Source organism: Microcebus murinus, chromosome 9 (genome assembly GCF_040939455.1).
Source record: "Microcebus murinus isolate Inina chromosome 9, M.murinus_Inina_mat1.0, whole genome shotgun sequence".
Classification (NCBI taxonomy): domain Eukaryota; kingdom Metazoa; phylum Chordata; class Mammalia; order Primates; family Cheirogaleidae; genus Microcebus; species Microcebus murinus.
The window spans coordinates 67,590,896-67,614,924 of NC_134112.1; the positions used below are offsets into that span (position 1 = coordinate 67,590,896).

The window sequence follows — 24,029 nt, forward strand, 5'->3', positions numbered from 1 at the left end:
TTCTTTGGTTTAATACAAGGAGTATCTCATCATTATAGAGTACTTGGCATGTTACAAAGACCTTCACATAATTATGTCATTTTATTTTTATGACAATCAAATGACATTAATAGGGCAGGGATTATTGACTCCTATTTTTCAGATAAGGAAATGGAGGTTCACAGGGTCAAGGTAACTAACTTGCTCCAGAAAAGAAGATTGAATTTCCTGTGAACTAGTTAATTAGGGGTAGAAGAAGGACCTTCTTAGGGCCAGGGATGGGGGTTGGGATAGGGTGGCAGCACTAAAAGATGATCAGTCAGAAGAGAAGCAAGGGTCACCTCCAAGTGGGCTGACAGGGATAGCTACAGATGACTTGATGCTGGGCTCTCTTGCCAGACTGGGGACTTCATGAAGCCAGATCTCTGTTTTCATTCATCTCTTTGTTCTCAGATTTATAGCACATGCTTCGTATACAGCAGACACTTGATGGATATTGAAGGTATATGAGACTTTTCTAAAAATAAAAACTATCCAATGTTGGCATGAGCTGCCTTGAAGAGCTGTATGATTCCTACCACTGGCAGAGTTTAAGAAAAGATGGATAAATATCTACTTGTATATATTAATAGCTAACATTTATTGAGTAATAACTATGTGCTGAGTACTGGGCTAAGTGCTTTACCTATATCATTTCACATATTCCTCATTCCAACCACATGAAATAGATTCTATTATTATCACAGATATAATCTGTGATAAATCTATAAATAGATTTCTATTATTATTGAAACCGAGGCACAGAGAGGTGAAGTGACTTGCTCAAGAATCCATTGCAAGTAGTATGGCAAGGATTTGAACCCTGAAATACTGAGTTAGAGACCGGGATCTTAATCCTGTTGTCAAAGGGTTTCTTAAGTGAGACAGGAGTTCAAAGTAGATCATTTCTCAAGTATTTTCAATACTTGAGATTCTCTGATTGTCTGGCCATAAGATTGGCACTACCATACAAAGAAAACTGGGAAGGAGAACTGGTTGTAGGATGTAGGGTAGAGAAGTTGGTAAAGAACAAGTTGATCTTGGTTATATTCAGTATGAAATGACAGAGGATATCTAAATGAAACAGTCCAATGATATTCAAACGAAACAGTCCAATGATATTCTTTATATTCACAAATGTGCTGTTGCCGTGAAAAGCCTTCCAACACAACATTTCACAAACACTGGCTGTGCTTATTATGGTACTTATGGCTCACCAGTACTTTTCTAACCCAGCCTCATATTGTGTTATTGCTAATCCCACAATGTTGTGGGATAAGCAACATTTCCTTTTCATAAGGCAATTGAACATAACTCTTGTCTTTAGTCAGAAATTTCATTAGAGAAAGTGTATGCAACTTCAAAACTGAAAACCACAAGGAAATGTCTCCTACGAAACGAAAAGAAAAAAAGGTTAACAAAATGTATTTTAAGGCTTAAAGAGTTCTACCTAAATTTGCCATTGTATCCCTTCTGAAACAAACATAGATCTCAAATTTAGCACATTGTATTACCACCATTCTTGGCAATGAAACAAAAATCACAAACATGTTAGGAAAACAATGCAAGCCAGAACATAGCAAGTGATGGTCCATTTTAAAAAAATTATCTGGCTGAATAACATTACTATTTGATGATACAGTTCTGCTACAGCCTTAGAAATATCAGAAAAATCGAAATCTGCAAACAATCATCAGGTAGTCAACAACTGAATGTCTCCTGTATATTGGTATTAGGGGTCAAGGGACACTGAAAAAGGGGGAATAAGGCAAGATTTTGCTCAGATGGGCCTTTTCTAGCAGGACTGCATAGAAACCCATGACTCCTGGGAATAAACAGCCAGGTTACCATGTGGCCCAGGACAGCCAAGGGCAATCCTGGAATCAGATGGGCCTGAGTTTTAATCACAGACTCACTGTTTACCAAGGGTATGATCTTGGGGAAGTTGCAAAACTTCTCTGAGCTCATTTCTTCATCCACAAAATGGTAAGACTAATCTTTCCTGCATAGGGTTGCTGTAAGAATGACACGAGATGTGTGAATAGAGTCTAGAACAGCGACAGTGTAGACTTCCAATAAATGTTAGTCTCTTCCTTTCCCCCCAATTTAGTTCCTTTGCTTGTAAAATAACTGTTCAGATACAGAGGAAATTCACTCCCTCATTCAATTAAACACACACAGTTATTGTTAGGGGAAATACAAGAGTCATTTCCAAGTGGGCTGGGAGAGGACAGCCACAGGCCGTCCTTTGCTAGACTGGGGGCTTTGTGAGGCCAGATACTCTGTTTTCATCCATCTCCTTGTTCTCAGGTCTAAGCCCATGCTTGGTACATAGTAGACACTTGATGATTGTTTGGTGAAGGAATTTGAGGCTTTTCTAAAAATAGGCCTGGGCTTGGGCCACTGTGAACAGATGCATAGGTTGTTCCCTGCTAAAGGGAAATTGGCGGCTGAATTTCAGCCCATTAGCACTCATCAAGCTAGGTGTCTGCTTTTTCAAATTTGCACAAAGGTGCTAATTGTGTTCGCAAAGACCTGGTGGTGTGTGTAACACAAGCGACAAAGTTGGACTTTGCCCACATAGAGCTTGTGTCTGATGGGGAAACAGATAAGTAATCAAGAATTACAATATATATAATTAACGCTATTCTAAAGAAGACACTGTAGGAAGACAGAAAAGAGACATTTAAGTGAGACAAATTGAGGGCCCAGGATTTGTTACTTCAAGGGTGAGGGGAAGATTGTGGAGAAGGATATGCTAGACAGAGGAGTGACATTCAATTATTTACCCATTTATTTATTCAGTATATACTAATCAAATATCTACCAAGTGCCATGCACTGTTCCAGTATTGAAGATACAATAGTGAATAAAACAGACAGGATCTCTTTTCTTATAATTCTAACATTCTAGTAGGTAAGGAAGGCAAACATAATTGAACTAGAAAAGTATTAAGTAGCGAGGGGTAGTTTGGGAGAATAACATAGGCAGGGGGGTGGTGATGGTGGTGGTGGGTGGGGTGAGGATGTTACATTAGAATGGAGAGCAGGAAGGCCTCTTCAGGGAAGTGTCCTTCAAGCTTCAAGCTTTAAGCTTCAAGGTCTGATGGCAATTGTAAGAAGCTGGGGATGATCATATCAGGGAGAGGGAGGAGTAGTTGCCAAAGTCTTAAAGGGGGAGTGAACTTTGTGTTTTTGAGTTGGCAAAGAAGACTGGAGTGTCTGAAGTTTAGTGGGTGAGAAGAGAGGCAGGAGATGAGATGGGGAGGTAGGCAGGTGCCAAAGCTAGGTGAGGCCCAGAAACTTGAGCCTGGTGAACTCAGATACCTGCCAGGAGTCTGATCTGGCAGAGGCGGAGGGACTGTGTTAGGGGATGAGGAGTGATTTGGGAGACACAGGCAAAAACCAGATTCTGCCAAGTCCTATATGGAGGATCCGGGAGACATTACTTCTGCTTACAGCTATGCAAAGAATCCCAAAGAGGCCATGACTAAAGTCATTCAAAGAAAACTTTTCATGTTTATACTTTCAAGGAGGTTTTCAGTAGTGACTCTTATGTGTTACTTGTTCTCGAATCAAAGTCATTAACAGACACCATGAGAACTTAGAACTCTTCTCAGGTGTGCCTCAAAATTCTGATTAATGTGAAATTTATTTTAGCAACATTTGAGTATACTTACCATGATGGCAGTTTCTGTAGATGGGACATTAAACTAAGTTGTGTTTTGTAAGAGTCTTCCTATGACTAAAAGGTAAGAGGCAGCACATAATGTCAAGTCGGTAACAAATATATGTGATATTTATTAGAGCATGGGAGATTTGCCTCATGGTACAGGAGGCTGACATAGCTAGTCACATACTTTATGTCCATGATTTCCCCTTCATTGCCATCAACAAAACCTCAAGTTTGTTCACCAGTGAGTCCAACTAAAAATTCTTGTCTTCTAAACTTCCTTGCAGGTAAGGATCATCATGTGACACAGTCTGATCAATGGCAGACTGAAGGCAGGCAGAAGTCCCTGGGGAGGGACTTTTATTTTTAGTTCTGAATAAAAAAGGCAAAGTCTGGCTACTGAAAGCCCCTTTTCCTGTTTCCCCTTGTACTTCCCCTTCCTTCCTGGTATTTGTAATTATTTAGTGACACAATGTTTGGAGCCTTCTAATTTCTTTAAGTATGTTCCAAGACAATATGTGGAGATGAAGACCACTGTCCCGAGAAAAGTATGGCTAAACCTTTCTGATACGTGTATTGCTCTAGAGCTAAACTGTAGGCATAAAACTACGGCACCCCTCAGAATTCATTATAATACTGAAAGCTATACTCCATGTATGTAATAATATGTAGTTTCTCCCTTTCCTTGATCCCGAAAAATCTAGTTAACAATTATTTCTTAAGTGTTCATTTAACATATACTATCTATCATTACAAATGTAACACTTCTTTATGTGTCATGAGAGATACAGAAATGATGAAGACAAGGTTTTTGTTTTTGGGAAGCTGACAATTTCATGAGATGACAGATGTGTTTACAAATAAGTGTAAAAAAGTGTGTATGTGATATGGTGGGCCATGGCGAGGGCGGCCTCAGAGAAGCCTCTAAGTGGACGTGAATGGATGTCAAAAGGCTCCAAATGCAGGCAAAGTGCACGTTTCAAGGCCTAGAACCCAGACGTTAGGCCTAAGAGATGAGGCTCACAGGGTAGCAAAATTATTGCCCTGTGTAGAGTATAAATTGTTTCTGGATGATAAAGAGCCTGGGGTTACAAAAGGTATTGAGTTTACAACTCTATGCTCCTGCAACCTGGAGACATCTCGCTCCTTGTGGGCGGAGGGCAATGAACTGCAGATGTGCTTCTACCAGATACAAAGGAGCAACTGGATCCGCTAACCTGCATCCTTATGTGGTTTCCTGTACTTGCTACTTCAGGCTTAAAGTAAAAACAATCCTCAGCTGTTGTTCTTTAAATGGCATCTTTGAATAGGCTATATAGGGAGGTCCTAAGTGCCATTAGGGCATTACCATGGGTGTTAAGGAGTTATGACCAGGAAGAAACAATTCCAGCTGGAGGTTTCAGGAAGGTGGCAGCATTTGAACTAGCTCTTGAAAGATGGATATCCCTGCAGGCAATATGGTAAAAGAAAAAAAAATTTAAAAAGCTGGATAAAATTTCTTAAGTCACATGAAGGTGAGAGGAAGGGCACTACAAGAACATGAAGCAATATGAATGATGAAGTGGAGGTAGGAGAACAGAGCTGTGTACTGGAAATGAAGAGCAGTCCAGTTTGGCCGAAGGACAAGGCATGTATGGGGAAGCAGTGGAAGACGAGGCTGGGAAGGGAGTCAGGGCCAGGCTAAGAGGGTTGGCATTTCATATATTACTAATAGGAACCATGGAATGTTTCTGAGCAACTGTTAAAGCAGGTGGATTAGTAAAAAGGGATACACAGATAAATCTGGCAGCATTACTGTGCATGAAACATGGGTGAAAAGACTGGGAGATCCCATAAAATCCCCAGACATGAACTGAGGTCATGTGTGACTGGAGAATAGGACATGAATTTAAAAGTTTTATTTTAAAACGAATTGTTTGGTTGGGGGGGTGGGGCGGGGAGCAGGAGTGACTAAAGAGAGGAACCATGTATAAATTTGAGCTTTGGAATTTGAACATGTAAGAGGATAATCTCACAGTGAACACACAAAGGGAAGACAAGGAAGAGGGAAATTATTTTAGAGATGTTGGGTTGAGGTACAAGTGGGACATTCTGATGGAAATGTGCCACAGACAATTGAAAATGAGAGAATGGAGCTCTTGCGAGGGGTGGAGTGGTGGATGAGTCACCTACATTGAGGTGAGTCAGGGGGTTTGGTCTGTCATAAGCATAATATATGAAACTAATAACAGGCCCTATATACATGACAAATGCTGTAACAAGGAAGGCAGCGATCTAGGAGAACCTTGAAGGGAACAAACAAAAAATTCCCCAAACAAAAGCACTGTGATTATTGGTATTTATAACTCATGTTGTTTTACCAGCTGTTAAATTCCCAGAAACTCTTATCCCGAATTGACCTCCTGACTGGCAGGTAACATTGTTGAAGGGCACGTTCTTGCATAGAAACCCATGACACTGAATCGCCATATATTTCTAGTCTAGAATATGAGACACTCACGAACTACACAACAAAGTACACGGATGAAAGCACACCTTTTTATTGGGAGTCGGGGGCACAGGGCCCCGAGCCACAGTCCAATTATAGGTCCGGTATTGATGATGGCTAAACTAATTCAACAGCTAAAACCATGTCAGTGTTCCCAAGGAGGGGCAGGGAAGGACGGGAGAGGTCAAAGAGAAGAAGGCGAGCCGGGCGAAAGAGGAGCAAAGGTGACTGCGTAGCTGCCAGCTGGAAGCTGTCTCTCGTCATCCGGCAGACCCGCCCCATTGCTCACCGCCGGTGGTTACCTCACTCCATTCGAAGGCGGGGGCCGCGCCGAGGCAGGGGAGGGGTCACGAGAAGGGAAGCGAGTGGGCAGAAAAGCCCGTTGGGAGAAGCGGGGCGGAGCCGGGGGAACCGCGGGGGGAGCCGGGTAGGAGCCGGGGGAAGCGGGGAGGAGCCGGGAGGAGCGGGGAGGAGAGGGGAGGCGCCTGGAGGCTCCACCGCCCCGGGCCTACTACGCTCCCCAGCAGTCAGTGCGGCGACGGAGACCGGCTCCCCGGGCGCCGATGGAAGATTGCGGCGTGGGATTTGTAGTCAGGGTCCCTGCACCGCCCCGAGGAGGACTCTGGTGGGGAGATCAGCAGGGATTGGCTGGTGAGCGTTCAAGTCCCGCCCCCTTATGGTGACGACAGGCGGCGGTCTAGCTACTTAAGGCGCCGTGGCCCCGACCGCCCCGCCTTAGCTCCCGCGCTAAAGAGAAACATGTGTCGTTTCCGATCACAGCTCTTCACGGGGATTTCTGCTGCCGCCACCGCCCACTCTTACCCCCGCCGCTTCTCGCCTCTGTTGTTAGCCGAAGACTCGCCTCTCAGCCGGCCGCCGCACAGACGCACGAGTAAAAAGTGCAGCTCCATCGGCTGATCCTCGCTAAGCTCCGAGTTTAGGCGGCACTGGGCGTCCCACGATGCCGAAGAATAAGAAGCGGAACACTCCCCACCGCGGTGGCAGTGGTGGCGGCGGCGGCTCAGGGGCAGCTACAGCGGCGGCGGCAACAGCAGGTAAGGGGGTATCCCCAGCGCCGGCGTCCGGGTTGCCGGCGGCTGGCGCGTCCCCAGAGTCTCGCGGTGGGAGTTGTAGTTCTTCTCCCTGGCACACGCTTGTGTCCCTGGGGTGCGCGGTTTGGGATTGAACTACAATTCCCAGCGTGCCCTGGGCGCCGTGCTCGCGCGATTTGGGTCTGGCATGCGAACCGGACTCTGGAGCACCGGCCATGGGGGCAGGGAGGAGTGGGTCCTTGGATATGAGTGTGCCGGGACAGGGGGTGACCGGGAGCTGGACGGAAGAGGAGCTATCCTCAGAGGCTGCTGCTACCTTTCCTGAGCTCTCCCTGGCGAAGGGTGGGGTAGAGCTCGGGGTTATGTCCGTGCTGTCACTGGCCCCCTCTGATCCCGCGCTCCAACATGGAGTTCTGGGGAATGCCAAACAAACGTCCGGCGGGTTTGGACCGGCCCTTGCGTCACGCGGCCTGAGCATCGCACGATGGGCCCGGGATGACGCAGAGGCGCCCGCGTGGCTTCCCAGCTCTCTGCCTTCTATCGCGTCGCGCGTGTCCACCGGGCCGGGCGGAGGTGTCGGAGGCTGGGGGCCACTGCCGCACCCCTAAGCTCTGCTCCTTCCCCTAACTGGCACCTCCAGAAGCCCCCAAACCCCAGGCTCCAGTGCGACCAGCAGAGGCGACCTCCCACTCCCAGGGGCAGAAAACGCGTTTTCCTTTGTGCTGCATTCTATATGTTCTCTGCAATGAGTCCCGGATAGGCAGGGTGATGAGGATCTCAGGTTGCAATTGGCCAAAAGTTAGGGGTTTTGTGTCCTTGCTACAGAGTTGAAGCTTTTCCTGGATGGATAGGTGCTTAACTGAACTTACGTTCTCTACTTACTGACCATATGGTTAAGAAAAAAAGGACTTCAATCGGAATGTCCTTTTACGAGACACCACGCTAAACTAGAAAGAGTGTTAAATAAATTGGGTAGAGTCATCTCTAGTAGGTTTTTTTGTTGTTGTTGTTGCGAATATGAGTTAAATATTGGAATATTCTCAGACATTATCACACACAGGACCTATTAGCCATTAGATTTTTGTTGACACAGTTGCCACTCTTTGACCTTCAGAATGACATGCCTTTGTTCATTTGAAAAGTAACTGTTTAAGCTCCTTTGGGATACTTCAAAAAAAAGAAGAAAAAGAAAAGTAACTGTACCACTTACCTTGTTAAAGATTATTGGAAACTGGCATTTAAAAAGCTTTCCTGTAAGACTTAGGGCAGCCGAAAACTTGTGATCGTGTATTAAACATTTACTAATTAACAGTAGGAAAGAATTGTTATAAAAGCAGCTTTCCCTTTTTCTTTAGATGACTTTTTAGTTTGAAAGCTCATTCTGTTCCTGAAATTCATTCTATATCAAGATGTAAAATATGTATAGTTTGTTGTGACATCCAGTTGGTTCTGTGTGGATTGAGGATACTTCTTACCTCTATTTCGGCTTTTCCTCATCTGAAGTCAACATTTGCATTCTTTCTAGAGAAGATTATTAATTTTATTTTTAAACTACCTTTTGTTGGTGAAGTGGAAATAATGGAGAAGCAGCAAGCTACAGTCATTTTGAAGATGTTAATGATATTAGTAATAGCCTCCTTGAATCACACACAAGCCTTTATTCCCTCTGGAGTGCCTGGACAAGCCTCCATCCTTGTACTTTACTTGAGCCAGACCTCTGGTGGTTGTGGGGGTATTTCAACACTGAATTTTAGTGTATACAAGCATTTAAACACCGATTCTCAGCATATGTAAGCAAATGGGAAATAAATCTTTGATTAGTTTATAACACTACATGCTTTGATATCTTCGGAAGTTTATGCTAGAACTTATTAACTGCTGCAGTTGCCTCTAACGTGGAACTGGGGAACATTATGGGGGTAAGATATACTTCTCATGTGAATGTTTTACTTATTCAATAAATAATGAATAAATAGTTGTAGAAGAGATGGAAAATTGTCACAAACTTTTGCTTACTTACAAGAACTTATATTTTTGGTGTTTTAAAATGACATGTAGAAGAAATGAGAGTCCAGTGAGGTCTCCACTATATCACCAAATTGTCTTCATCACTTTAATGGGTTTTGCATTAAAACTGTTTATTTTTTAAGTTATAGGAGAGTTCTGGAAAGCTAATAAAATATACAGGTATACATACCTCTGTCATAGCACTTAATTTTAAGAGAGCATTTTTAAGAACAAAACCTTGTTAGTAAGCCATCTAGAAATAAGGACTTTATATGTCTAGAGTGCCACTTTTTTTTTTTTTTTGAGACAGGGTCTCACTCTTTTGTCTTGGTAGAGTGCTATGGTGTCAGCTTAGCTCACAGCAACTTCAAATTCCTGGGCTCAAGTAATCCTCCTACCTCAGCCTCCAGAGTAGCTGGGACTACAGTCACATGGCCCCATATCTGGCTAATTTTTCTATTTTTAGTAGAGATGGATCTTGCTCTTGCTCAGGTTAAGCTCAAACTCATGAGCCCAAGCAATCCTTCCACCTCAGCTACCCAGAGTGCTAGGATTACAGGTGTGAGCCACCATGCCTGGCCTAGAGTGCCACCTCTTTAATGGTACTTAGGATCACTAGGTGGGTGAGTTTGACCTAGATATCAGGTATTCTTACCGGGTTCTTTCTCTCTCTCTCTTTTTTTAACCTCTTTTCCTTGAGTCTTGGAAAGAAATCATTAAAACTGATTAAGAGAAGGGGGCAGAGTAAGAGCTACATAGGAATACTCTTAGATATAGGCTGAATATGAAAAATAAGAAATGTGAATTGTGAAAAAATGTTAAGATTAATCAGATGACACTCAGCTACTGCCATGACTTCACATCAAGATGGTGAAGATAGATCCTGATGTTATAGATCTTTGTTTATTCCTGTCCTAAGCACTCTAAGAAATTTTGAGATCTTGGTTTCATTACTTAATCTTTATGGTTTACTGATTTGATTGGCATGACTTTGACACTAAGCAAGCAAATTTGAAGGCCACTTGCTTGCTGTGCTAGTTTAAAAATCTGCTAAATTCTGTTTTGATTAAAAAAAAAAAAAAAGGACAGGCCCCATTAAAAGAAAACACTAGCAATAACAGCCATTATTAACCTTAGAGGGTTTTAAGAAAACTTAAGGTAGGAAATGACTTTTGAACATAGGGACCTACTGATATTTGGTGCAATTGTTGATTTTATTGATAAGGGAAATTGAGCTCAGAGTAAATCAGGTAACTCAAGGTCACTTTTGGGGCAGAATTTGGGACTTAGTTTAACTTAGTGCCCAATATAATTCATGACTGGGCAATCTTTTCATTAATACAAAATCCCTGAGTGATTTTCATTTATTCCTTAATGAAGTTGAGAGAAAGATTCTGGTTTAAGAAAAGATTTTTTCCTTTTTTCTTTTCTTTTTTTTTATTAATAGCATTGGTATTTTTAAAGTCTTGGATATGTAGGAACCTTTTCTTTAAAGATAATATATCTGACAGGCTTTTATACTATATCTAATACCAAAGCTTATGTTAAAACTATCCTCCCTTAACTCCTTAATTCCCTTCCCTTAACATAAGATATGTATAGCCTAACAACCCATTAACCAGTTCATGTTTACTAAGCACAGTCATTGTCATTGGAAAATACATTTGTCTTACCCACATGATGATGACATAATTCTCTATTTCTGCATCTATTTTCATTGTCTTCATTATTTGAAATCATGACTTAGAAGTAATTTTTTCATCTTTCATATCAGTTTTTATATCATTGAAACTGTTAAATGATTGGTCTATTTCTGAAGTTAATGTGTTTTGTAAGTCATTGGTGTGCTGCAATATATATTAAGTGAATTGACTTATTTTAGGAATATTTAAGTATTTTCTTTTGTGATATCTCTTTTAAAAAAATAGGTTTGTGTTTTTATTGCTGGATTTCTCTTTAAGTACATTTAAAAATTCCCAAGTTAAATAATTTATTTATATGGCAAGAAACTCATCTACCTCTTTTCTTTTTTACTTAATAGGTGGCCAGCATCGAAACGTTCAACCTTTTAGTGATGAAGATGCATCAATTGAAACAATGAGCCATTGCAGTGGTTACAGCGATCCTTCCAGTTTTGCAGAAGATGGTATGAGTTAAATTTAAATTTGCAACTCTAGATAAAAAGATATTGTAGGTGGAGGCATTCTTATAGCTAAGATATATTATTACTTATTCTATGTATTTTTTTTAATTTAAATTACAGTGGTTGGTTTATATTATTTCTTAGGACCGGAAGTCCTTGATGAGGAAGGAACTCAAGAAGATTTAGAGTACAAGTTAAAGGGATTAATTGACCTAACCCTGGATAAGAGGTAGGAAATACTAGAAACACTCCTATTCTGGGTCAGTCTGATCAGTTAGATTCTCTAAGATAGTAATATGTTTTTCCTAAAGCTTGATTTGTTTACTTTGCATGATTTAATATTTCTAGTTTCTTTGAACTTTTTATGTGGATAGTAGCATGGCAGTACAATTTAGATTGATTCAGATATAGCATAATTGCACATACATACCTGTATTTGATTATAATAGAAATGGATTTGTTGAATTAAAAGTTAATCTTCAACCAGCCTGAGCAAGAGCGAACCCCGTCTTTACTAATAAAAATAGAAAAAATGAGCCAGGCATGGTGGTGCATGTCTGTAGTCCCAGCTACTTGGGAGGCTGAGATATGAGGATCGCCTGAGCCCATGAGTTTGAGGTTGCTGTGAGCTAGGCTGAAGCCACAGCACTCTAGCCCGGGCAACAGAGTGTGACTCTGTCTCAAAAAAAAAAAAAAAAGTTAATCTTCAACTCGAAGTGACAACTAAATTTTGCTTTAAGCTGCTTGCCCATTAGTTTTGTTACAGACGTGAAAAAATGTCAAAGCTAAATTGTCTTTACTTCATCATAGCTCTAGAACTACCTTAAACAAATGGAATTAAAAAGCCCAGAAGATGCAAACATGAATTCTAGACTTTTGTAGTGTTAAAAAATCTGAGTTTACTTAAATATGTAATATAGGAGAATATGTCTTGTACATTGAAGCTATACAATATTATGTAGTTATTTAAAGTTGTGGCTATCAATCTAATGCACAGAAAAAGGCTATGATATAAAGCAGCTTAAAGTGTTTTGCATAATAAGGTAAGTTGTAGGTGAAAATTAAATTATATTTTTAAAAAATGGTTGCAGCTTGCTGACAATTAGATTTAAAACTATAGGCAGAAAAGGCTTAGAAGGAAATTAAGTTATATTTTTAAAAGTCATTGATTGTACACTCCAGCTGCATCTTTTCTCTCTTACATTGTGTTTTCAATAGTGCGAAGACAAGGCAGGCAGCTCTTGAAGGTATTAAAAATGCACTGGCCTCAAAAATGCTTTATGAATTTATTCTGGAAAGAAGAATGACTTTAACTGATAGCATTGAACGCTGCCTGAAAAAAGGTAATGCCTTTATTTTTGAGTCACAGGCATAAACAAATAAATAATTTGCTATTTAATACCTTTTTTTGCAATAACATTTGTTAATGGCACTCGATCACCGGCCTGCTCTTCCAACTTTCTAATAGTCAGGGAATACACCATGCTTGTTGTAACTCAAAATGAAACTTGTTAGAAACTTTGTTTATATGATAAAACAGCCCTTGAAACTAGGAAGGATTGGGATGGATTATTATCCTTTGTTGTATCAGAAGAGGTGATTGCCATCCTCTTGTTACATCAGAAAGGCTTGAAAGCATGTGTCAGACATCATCAACAAAAACTATTATTAAAAAAGCCTTCTCTCCAGTCTTATACATTAAAAAATAAAAACAACAAAAAAAAAAAAGAGAAAAAAAGCCATCCTACTTCATTTTTCAAAAATTGAGAAAGTATCCTAATCATCTAGATCATTTTCCCTTGTACTTATTTAAAGCATCGATAGTACCTGTAGATGACATCATTTTCAGGATCTATCCCTTGGAATATTTGACTTCTAGAACTATATAATAGAAATTCTGGAATTCATATTGTTATAGTGATAGAACTTTTAAGAATGAAGAGAGATTTTAAAGATGGTGTTACCATATCTTAAAGTCTAGTGTTACTAGACTTTTCAGTTTCAGGAACCATCAACATTAAAAAAAGATTTGGGCCTACCAGAGTACTTATTTTGCCACATTAGAACATAACAAAATATTTCTAGCACCAAAAATGTAAGAGACACATGTTTCCTGAAAGTTTACCTCATGGGCCATGTACATCTGAAATGCTTAGGAAGTTAATTCAAAGGCTATTTTGAGCACTGTTTATATGACTACATTTAGGAGTTGGGAGACAGAAATCTACTTTAAACATTAGTTGAATCATTATGGTACTCCCTTAAGATAAATATTAATCTCCATTTTATAGATGAGGAACACTGTTGAGGGAATAAAAGAAGTTGATGGCCATTTGGCTAGTAAGTGGGATCTAGGATTTGAGTGAGACGTCTGTTTCTAAACTCTGAGCTCTTTAACCTCACTAAGTTTATAGCTTATGTCAAAGCCCGGAGCATAAGGGCTTCATGAATGGTAGATGCTATTTTGTAATTGAACAAATTTGGGAAATTGCTATCTTAATAAAGTAGCCTACTGAAAAGACTTTTATCATAGTTGCATCTTGTCTTTTGCTGTAGGTAAGAGCGATGAGCAGCGTGCAGCTGCAGCATTAGCATCTGTTCTTTGTATCCAGTTGGGCCCTGGAATTGAAAGTGAAGAGATTTTAAAAACTCTGGGACCAGTCTTAAAGAAAATCATTTGTGATGGGACAGCTAATATCCAGGCTAGGCAGACTGTAAGTATAAGATTTTTAAATTTAGAGATTTGTCTAGGCATGACACCCAGGCATTCTGATGAATAATCCAGGAATATAGCATTTTTTTAAATAGTAGATTTTTATTAATATTTTATTCCCATATTAGTTTTATTTAGTAAACTTGATATGATAGTTGTTCTCTTAAATTTTTCTGAGATTCCAAAGAGCATCCCATGTAGAGCAAATTTCTATTATCTTTGAAATTGAAAATTATATACTGATATAAATATATTGAGTTATTTAAGGTGACTGTAGAATAATTTTGATTAGAACATAAATGATCTGGACAATGTTTATTGGATGGTTACTTTTCATTTTAAGAAATGTAATGGTCTTGGGGGGCGAGGGTGCTGCTGTGGCCAGTAGTCTTTATGAAAAGATGAGTGCTATATTCACTGGGTAGATGTAGAAAACTCTGAAACTCTGACTTGTGAAATATTTATCTAGTTTTGGGTTTTGAGAAAGATTTCATTTATTAATTGTTTGATACTTAGCACTTGTAACACTTCAGATTTTCGGATTTTGGGGGTTTTTTGTTTTTGATGTGGTAGTTAGTGATTTAAATGATCACACGAACGTGTTCTGCTGTATCTCAGAACCATCTGAGGTGGTCTTAGTGGATTTGGAAAATAATATGTGAATCAAAAGCTGTTTTTTTTTTTAATCAGTGAGCCAGTTTAAAGTTGGAAACATTTTAATGCTTTTATTATTGATTATTCAAATTAGCTTCCTCTTTAGTATTACTTAAGGTAACTGACATTATTAATCTTTATATCAGGCAAACCCTAAAATCTTAGTGGCTTAGTGAAAGTTTATTTCCTGCTTATCTCACCACCTAATGCAAGTTAGCTAGAATCCCAGGCCTCCATCCTGTGGCTCTGCCCATTTTAGGGCCTTTTCATATGGCAGCTAAGATAGCAGTTAGGTGACAGAGTCAGGCCAGAGCATATCATTTCTGCAGCTAGTTCCTTGGCTTACCAACTGCATGGAGGCAGGGAATAGTCTAACTGGAGGGAAAGAAATAGGAGTCTGGCAACTTCATAGTAATGTCTGTGTGCTCCTGTAGTTATTAATCCTGAAATACTTAATTAGCTTTTGTTACTTTCCTTTCTGTTTCCCCTCTTTGGTGTGAATTTGTGCAACTTTTAAATCATGCAGGACTATGGGTGTAGTTTTTGAAATCTTAGTAAATACTCTTCTTGGTAGATATTTGAAGAGGTCACTTAATTATGTCCAATTTTTGCCAGCATTAAATATTGAAAATAAAATAGTGACACCAACCAGATTAGTATTACAAGTGTAATGGTCCCTAGAACAGAACTAGCTGAAACCTGGGCCTGATGCCTATGGTAATTTTAAAGACTTAAAGCTTTAGTGGTACTTGGAACAACATAAGGGACATATGGAACAACGTGAGGAAATAACAAAATATGGAGAAGAAGGAAATGGAGAATAATAAAATCTCAGGTTACAAATCCTGTCTTCACACAGATTAATAATTTGTTAAATCAAATATTCTGAGAATTAATGGCTCCTATTTATGTTTATGTTGCAAGCAGATTATATATGTGTGTTCTGAGTATGTTTTATTTTTACTTTTGTAATCTTATATTGTACTCACTTGTTTAGCTCTCCCCTTTCCCCAACAAAAGGCAACTAAAGGATTCCCAACCTCTTTACAACATACCATGTTTCCCTGAAAATAAGACCTACCCATAAAATAAGCCCTAGCAGGATTTCTAAGCATTTGCGCAATATAAGCCCTGCCCCGAAAATAAGACCTAGTGATGGGCGTGGCTACACAGCGTACCTGCACAACCCATGCATTTCATTGCGGAGTGGTAAAGAAGATGAGCGGCCCTTCTCATCTGCCCCATGAGAGCTCTATTGCTCAACATGAGAGATTGGGGCCAATGGTTCTAAAGGAAATAGAGTCACAAGAAATTCAGGATGGAATTCAGGGTTTGGAGAGTTATGATGATGTTCCAAAAGAAGACGACTTAACCATATTTGAATAAATGTAGGTTGTTGTACTGTACTTAAAAATAATAACACATCCCCTGAAAATAAGCGCTACGGTGTCTTCTTGAGGAAAAATAAATATAAGACCTTGTCTTATTTTCGGGGAAACATGATATTTCAAAATGAGTGAAATCTGAATTAATGACATGCTTCATTAGGTGGGAAGTTTGAGTACAATTATTTAAATTTCATAAGGTTTCTGCTTCTGTGTGCTTATTCTTGGAAGCAAATTTCTTGTAGAAATTTTTGTAGTAGAGTCTTCATAAAAACAAAAGGAAAATAAAGGGATATAAATGTGTTTTAAAGGTTTTTAGTAGAGTAGGCTTTATATCAAGTGTCTAAGCTTCATCTCTATCTTTGAAATGCAGTTGAAGTTTGAAATGATGTACAAGGCACCTGTATTGAATATAAAGAGGAAACGAGATAGTTCACCCTTTCAAAATGCTTTACAAATCACATGGAATAAGAAAAATAATAATTTAAATTATAGACTATGGAGCTGGAATGGTTTTAAAATTATGTAACTAATTTGCACACACTATCCTCTTTAGTTTTATGGACTAATAAAATAAGGCCCAAGAGGAATGGAATTACTTTCTTAAAGTCGTGCTGTGAATTTGGTAGCAGAGCTTGGGCTGAAACCCACTTCCTTTGACTCTTAGTCTAATATTCTTTCTTTTATATACTATGCTTGGGACCTAATGTAGTCATGTTGTTGAGAAAATTTTCTCATTGTGTTATAAAAGCAGGAAGATGTAGAATTAAGAAATTACAGTCATTAATGTTTGTATATTTTCTGGGTTTTTTTAGTGTGCAACTTGCTTTGGCGTTTGCTGTTTTATTGCCACAGATGACATTACTGTAAGTAGAGAACCTTTGCCTACAGTTATCTGCAGTTATTTCTAATTTAAGATGGTTATCTTACCTCATATTCTTATGCATTAGGAGCTATATTCAACCCTGGAATGTTTGGAAAATATCTTCACCAAGTCCTATCTCAAAGAGAAAGACACTAATGTTATTAGCAGCACCCCTCATACTGTGCTTCACATCAGCTCGCTTCTTGCATGGACACTGTTACTGACCATATGCCCAATCAATGAAGTGAAGAAAAAGCTTGAGATGTATGTAATTTTAGTTTCATATTTTACAAATGCAACATTTAGTTGTCATAATTGGTTGTATTCACATAGTAATGACTAACTGTTTTCTAGGCATTTCCATAAACTTCCAAGCCTCCTCTCTTGTGATGATGTAAACATGAGAATAGCTGCTGGCGAATCTTTGGCACTTCTTTTTGAATTGGCCAGGGGAATGGAGAGTGTAAGTATCTAATTGGCAGAGAAAAAAGCTTGTGTTCCAAGTCCCATTATTCCATCGTTACCTTCGCAATTAAGAATTAGATAATAACTTTGGAGCATGGCCAGCTTGAGAACCTAGTGATTGATTTCCCAGCTTCTTGGCAGTGACAATATAATACTTTTGAGAGCATAAATCAGTAAGGCTTGGTATGGAGCATTCTTTGAGTTTAGTTCATTAGACTCAATTTTTGCTTTCTACACAAATGAAGTTTAGGGATGCTTTACTAATAGAGAGAGCTTTTGTCTAGTATAATCTGTATGGAAATGCTTGGATTTAGGTAATTTAAGCATGTGCTTTATGGTAACCATCAGACAAATGAATAAAATACTAAGTCAGCATGGGTTTGGGATGAGATGAATTCGGTCACTGTTTAACTTCTCTAAGCCAAAGATGGAAACAAACATTGTCCTTTAATCTGATTTGCAGTTTCACCACCCAGTCATGATGTGTTACCATAGCTTGGTTCTCGAAGGTATTTGAGTTTGTGATAGTTTGACCAGCTGACCCAGTTTGCTTGGTACTGTTTCAGTTTTAGCACTGAAAGGCTTATGTTCCAGGAAACCCTTTATCTCAGGCAAACTGGGACATTTGGTAACCCTAGTTTGTGATGTCTATTCTAAGGAGAAAAGAAATGCTATGCTAAAAGAAAGGAATGCCTCAAATCTTACCATTGGAAGGGAGAATTTGTTCTTAAGATAAGTGATAGAGTGCTGATGTTGAGAACTGAGCAGTGGCTTTTATTGCCCTCACTGAATCCATAGACATTTATTGTCACAATGACAATAAATACAAGAAGGATCCAGTAAGGAAACTCAGATATATGGGAAATGGGTAACTAAATAGGTGATAACTAACTGAATAGGAGATGCTACTGCTAACCTTGAGTTACTTATTAGATGTTTTTTTTTATTTGTTTTTTGAGACAGTCTACTCTATTGCCCTGGCTAGCTTGCAGTAGCACAATCTAGCTCACTGCAACCTCCAATTCCTGGGCTTAAGTGTCCTGCCTCAGCCTCTTGAGTAGCTGGGACCACAGGCACACACCACCACACCTGGCTAATTTTTTATATAGACAGAATTCTCACTCTTTATCAGGCTGGTCTCAAAGGCCTGACCTCAAGCAATCCTCCCATCACAGCCTCCCAAAGTGCTAAGATTACAGGTGTGAGCCACCTTGCCCAGCCTCTAGATGCTTTTTAATCTAAGGAGAAAGATCGTATTTCTAGAATGAAACTTTCTGCAATTAAAGAAGTTATTTAAAAGTGAATAATTCCAAATAAGATTAATACAGTGATCTGGGTTGCCTGCCATATTTAGTCCTTCACATTTCATTCTAGACCTGTGTTAAAAATGTTCAGTCTCTTAAGATTTATTTGTGTGAAAATTTATGTCTGTCTCCAATCCCACTTCTACCCTTTTTTTTTTTTTTTTTTTGACATATAGCAGGTAGGAATGGAAAGTAAGTTAATGCTGTCAATAGCTAATGATTCTCCTTATGTGAGAAATTGGATGCAAATTTAGCGATCAGTTTAATTTTATTCAGCTAGTTAATGGGTCCTTAACCTCAAGGCACAGAAACCAGATGTCCCAATTTTTAATGTTATGTTCTTCTACTGGCTAGAGATAGGAATTTATTTTCTTTTTTTTTTTCTTTTGAAATACTTCTAAAAGTGAAGTAATAATGCAGTTTAAATTATACATATTGGATTTGTTTATGTGTGTATGTTTGGGGAGGTTGGTTATAGGGTGTTCAAAAATGAACAAATCAGGGTGTTGATGAAATACACAGGCAGATTTAAAATAGCAAATGAGTGGCATTGAATTATTCAGACCTTTTTGCTAACAAAATTAATGATACTAACCTTGAAGTCTAGTGAGATGTTGAATTTTGCCTTGGAGACTTACAAAAAAACTTCTGAAAAGCTTTTAGGTTCGATTTTAAAGAAACTGAGTCAGTTAAATATTAATAATAACTATTTGTTCAAAATTGAAATGAGGAATTATTAATCCTTTGTGAGAGTTCTCCCAGTTTGCTGTATGTGTCTGCCATATAACTGGGTATGTAGGAGTGGATTCTGGAGCTATGCCTCCTAGGTTCAGATCTCTCTTCCACCCTTACTAGTTGCATGATGTTAGGCAACTTCTTTAGACCTTCAGTGTGCTTATCTTTAAAATGGAGAAAATAATAGTAACTACCTCATGGAGTTGCTGGAAACACATGATAGATATAGTATAAGGGTTAGTTGGTTATTACTCTTTAAGTGTTGGTTGAATTGAGTATTGCCTTTCCCTAATTTGGCCATAATCTACTAGTGGCCGTTTAGGAACTGTAGAGTAACTTAACGTAAGACGGACACTAATTGGTGTGCAGAATTACAGATCTTGGGAGCCACATGATGTGTTGGTCCAAGCCTGACTCAGTAAAATATACCAAAATGTAATATATATAGTTAGACCTTCCCCAGTTCTCCCTATTCTATTACCCACCTGAGCTGACGGGAAGTGCTACAGTTTAGAGAGAGAAAAAAAAGAATCCAAAGACTAACAAACAACACACTCTTTGGGACTAAATATGAAATCACTTAGATTTTATACTTCAGAAGGGGCAAGTCAACATTCTTATTTCTTGCCTTTGTTTATAGGATAACTTAGCCCTGTGCAAAAATGCCTCCATACCTATTGACAAAGATATCTTGGCTTGATTACCAGGGATTGAAAGAAAGAAGTCTTCATGCTTACATGGAGTCAGATAAAGCCATTCTAGAGATAACGTTCAGCACTTTGCAATGAATTGGGGAGGGATCAAATTTTATTTTGTTAGACTTCCTTATGATTTTATTTCTTTAACACTTCATAGCTATTGAAGACCCAGTTTATTTTTCTTACAGTCAAGTGCTCCTGTGACTTCTGTATAGAAATAGTAGTTTGGGAATGATTTTTTAAAAATGATTTCAAGTATCTCACTCTATCTGCCTAAACCCTTCTGGAAGTTTTATGTGGGTTTTTTTTTTTTGAGTCTCGCTTTGTTGCCCAGGCTAGAGTGAGTGCCGTGTCATCAGCCTAGCTCATAGCAACTTCAAACTCCTGGGCTCAAGCGATCCTCCTGCCTCAGCCTCCCGAGTGGCTGGGACTACAGGCATGTGCCACCATGCCCAGCTAATTTTTTCTATATATATTAGTTGGCCAATTAATTTCTTTCTATTTATAGTAGAGATGGGGTCTCGCTCAGGTTGGTTTCGAACTCTTGACCTTGAGCAATCCGCCCGCCTCACCCTCCCAGAGTGCTAGGATTACAGGTGTGAGCCACTGCGCCCGGCCTTATGTGGTTAAACTTATGAGATGTGGGAGGTATTAACTGTCATTTTACATAAGGTGAACCTGTGACATGATTGCTAATGTAATTATGACTAAGGTTGTATAGATCTAAGTGTTGATGCTTATGATTCAAACTTGGATGTCTTGACTATAAAACTCCTGTTTTATGTATGACTCTAAAATACCTTGTATAGGTGTAATTGCTACACAGACTTTTAAAAATGTAAGTTCTATGTACTTCTGAATCTAGAATATTTTTCTTAAATCTAGAATGCTTCAGAATTTATTGGGCAATTTATATTTACTGTTCTTTAATCCTTAAAGCCATCATGTGGAAGGGTGGATATTCTTTTTTTACAGATGATAAAACAGGTACACAATTTTAAAAACTTACTGTAGTAAGTAATAGATCTGAGATTCTAATCCAGGATTTTTGATCCTGTTGTATAGTGATAACTGTGTTGCTGTCTTTTCATTATTGATGAGAGTTATTTATTTGTATCTCTGGGAGCCCATTATTTATTTGTCCCAGAGAATACAGTTTTATTATATAGTTATTGTACAATTATCTTAAACTCCAACATATAGGCTTTTGGATACTATTTATGGACTATTTTTGTTATGTGTTACAGTTTCTTTTTTTTTTTTTTTTTTTTTATGTCCAAGCACTTGGTGTGGTGACTATTTCCTGAAATAGTTAACATTTATTTTCCCAAGTTTTAGTATATTGAACTCAGTAATTCACAAACTATAAACTAGATTGAGTTTTATCCATTGCTAAGATCATATTAGAGCTTCTTAATCTCAGCACTATTGATATTTTGGTCTGGATAATTTTCTGTTGTTGGAGGGTATGGGGGTGTCTGGTGCATTGTAGGATATTTAGCATCATCCCTGGCTTCTACCTACTAAATGCTAGTGACACCTCCTTTTCCCCAGTTGTGACAACCAAAAATGTCTCCAGATATAGCCATATGTCCCCTGGGAGGTAAGATCATCCCTAGCTGAGAATCACTGGCAGTGGTTCCCAATTCATAGAACAAATTAAGATAATGTATAGAATTTTCTTAAATTCTGGTTTATTCTATATAGGTTTTTTTAATCTTTTATAATTTTTTTTTGGAGAATACTATAAAAGAACAAGAAATAAATAACTAATAAAAAGAGTAGGAAACTGCCAGTCCCTAAAATACACCTGTTTCTTACAAGTAAAACTATCATCTTGTTATGGTAGAATTAAATTTATTAGAATTTTAATATGGAGTTCAACATAACTTTGGTCTGTTTTAATACCTACTTTACATCTTATTATTGGATGTTGTCTCTAATTCAAACATGGGTTGAATTGGAACATTTGAAGAAAATATCTGAGAAACAGTTAAGAATATGTATTCTAAAATATTGACAATAAGAAAATAAATATTTATGTACTTAAAAGCTATAATAATATCTGTCACATTAATTTCAAGTTTATGTTCTACCAGTGTAATGATCTTTTTCATTTTAGACATTAAATCACATTTATACTTCTTGAAATTAAATAATTATATAGTTTGAAGAATGCCCAGAATAAGAGCTGCTTATTTTAATGAAATAAATGATTATTACCTCTAATGTAAAAAAATGTTAAACAGGTATGAATAAGTAGAACTAGAGATTGCTCATCTTCCAGCTTTTTAGTAAAAAGTATCTGCTGTAATTTTGGTCAGCTATATAAGTTTGAGTCATCTTTTAGTTTTTAATGTGGTTGTAAAATGTATTTAGGGAGTACAAACACCCCAAATAAAGAGACTTATTAAACTTATAGCCTTGCTAACTTTATGAAGAAAACCCTTCATTTAAGCTCATGGCGGAGATGTAATATGGTCTATAGCTTCCCCCTAAAAAGGATTAGAGGATCTTCTTAAATAATTTAATCACCTGAGTTGTGCACCTGATGTAAATGTTTTTTTTGTTGCTTATTTGAAATATGGCAATAAATTTGAAATTAGAGTCTTTAAAAAGCATTACTGATGGCTTGCATCTTTGGAATAGGAATAATTGGAATTCTCAGAATATGTAGCTTGGGTACTGGGGAACCCAAGGGTAGAAGCTATATTGGTGTACATGTATCTGTCTCTCACTGAGCTTATTTGAAATCCCAGTAATGTTTTGTATACAGTGGGAACACAAAAAGTATTTGTTGAATGCATCTAGATATACTTGGAAGGGGAATGTTAATTGTTTTGCTGTAGTGTATCATCTTGTAGAAAGCATTTCTGGACTAAATTTTTGTATGATAAGGTAAATGTGTTAGGTGCATCTAAATCTCTCAATAGCTTGAAGATTTGTGTTCTATACAACTGGGTATTTTCCAAAAGTAGGCTGTTTTGCGTTAGCTCTAGAAGAGGACCAATAACTAATGAGACAAAATTGCTTTTCTCGACCAGGACTTTTTTTATGAAGATATGGAGTCTTTGACTCAGATGCTTAGGGCTTTGGCGACAGATGGAAATAAACACCGGGCCAAAGTGGACAAGAGAAAGCAGCGGTCGGTTTTCAGAGACATCCTGAGGGCGGTGGAGGTAGGCCTCTTAAATGCTGTAATAGCCACTCATTTGGAAATTGGATTTCAAATTTGAAAGGCTAAACCTGAAATTTGAGTCATTTTGTTGATTAAAGTTCACCTTTGATGAAAGTGATTTCCTCATTTTAAGACCTAGCAGGTTTTTAACAACATAAGTATAGACTTTTGTTTTAAACAAAGGAGAATTTAATGCTGATATGTAAAGGTACTTTTTTTTTAGGTTTAAAGAAAATAAAAAATACATAGTGATAGAAGTGTATTTCATTTTGGTGTACTTGACATCATTTAAGCAATGGTGCTTAGCACCTACATACTTAGTACAGTGTTTTTATGAATATAATAAATTATTGCCTACTCCTCAGTCTCCAACTTAACTTTAGCTTTTAAGGAAAGACCTTTGTGTTCACTATAGGAAGACTAGGTGCTAAAAACCAAAATAACAAAACCCAGCGTCTTAATAAGGCCACTGAAAGTCATTATCTGATGCTTGTATTTCTTCTGTAATCCTCTAACCTGCTTCAAATCTGTATGGCAAATAAATTGATTTAGAAACCTTCAGGGATTAGACTGCATGGTTGATGGTTAAAATTGAGCTGTAGGGTAAGGGTAGTCTCAACTGTGGAGTATACTGAAGTCTTTTTTTTTTTTT

The 24,029-nt window shown here is 38.2% G+C and overlaps 2 protein-coding genes across 3 annotated transcripts in view; both read left to right on the forward strand.

Annotated features, from left to right (window-relative positions):
• Positions 1-24,029, forward strand: part of IFRD1 (interferon related developmental regulator 1) — a 50,258-nt gene that overhangs the window by 18,454 nt on the left and 7,775 nt on the right. The window contains exons 1-9 of one of the 2 annotated variants that reach the window (XM_076006551.1): positions 7,096-7,233; positions 11,279-11,383; positions 11,525-11,609; positions 12,599-12,723; positions 13,937-14,094; positions 16,948-16,998; positions 17,083-17,261; positions 17,352-17,460; positions 23,244-23,378. In XM_076006551.1, the coding sequence (XP_075862666.1) occupies positions 7,140-7,233; positions 11,279-11,383; positions 11,525-11,609; positions 12,599-12,723; positions 13,937-14,094; positions 16,948-16,998; positions 17,083-17,261; positions 17,352-17,460; positions 23,244-23,378 (1,041 nt within the window). In that variant the 5' untranslated portion in view covers positions 7,096-7,139. Of the gene's footprint in view, positions 1-7,095; positions 7,234-11,278; positions 11,384-11,524; positions 11,610-12,598; positions 12,724-13,936; positions 14,095-16,947; positions 16,999-17,082; positions 17,262-17,351; positions 17,461-23,243; positions 23,379-24,029 lie in introns of those variants that run through there. The other variant, XM_012736151.2, reaches the window with a different exon arrangement.
• Positions 6,878-11,336, forward strand: LOC142872927 (uncharacterized). The gene has a single exon (XM_076006552.1). The coding sequence runs from the start codon at positions 6,938-6,940 to the stop codon at positions 7,094-7,096; it is 159 nt and encodes a 52-aa protein (XP_075862667.1). The 5' UTR covers positions 6,878-6,937; the 3' UTR covers positions 7,097-11,336.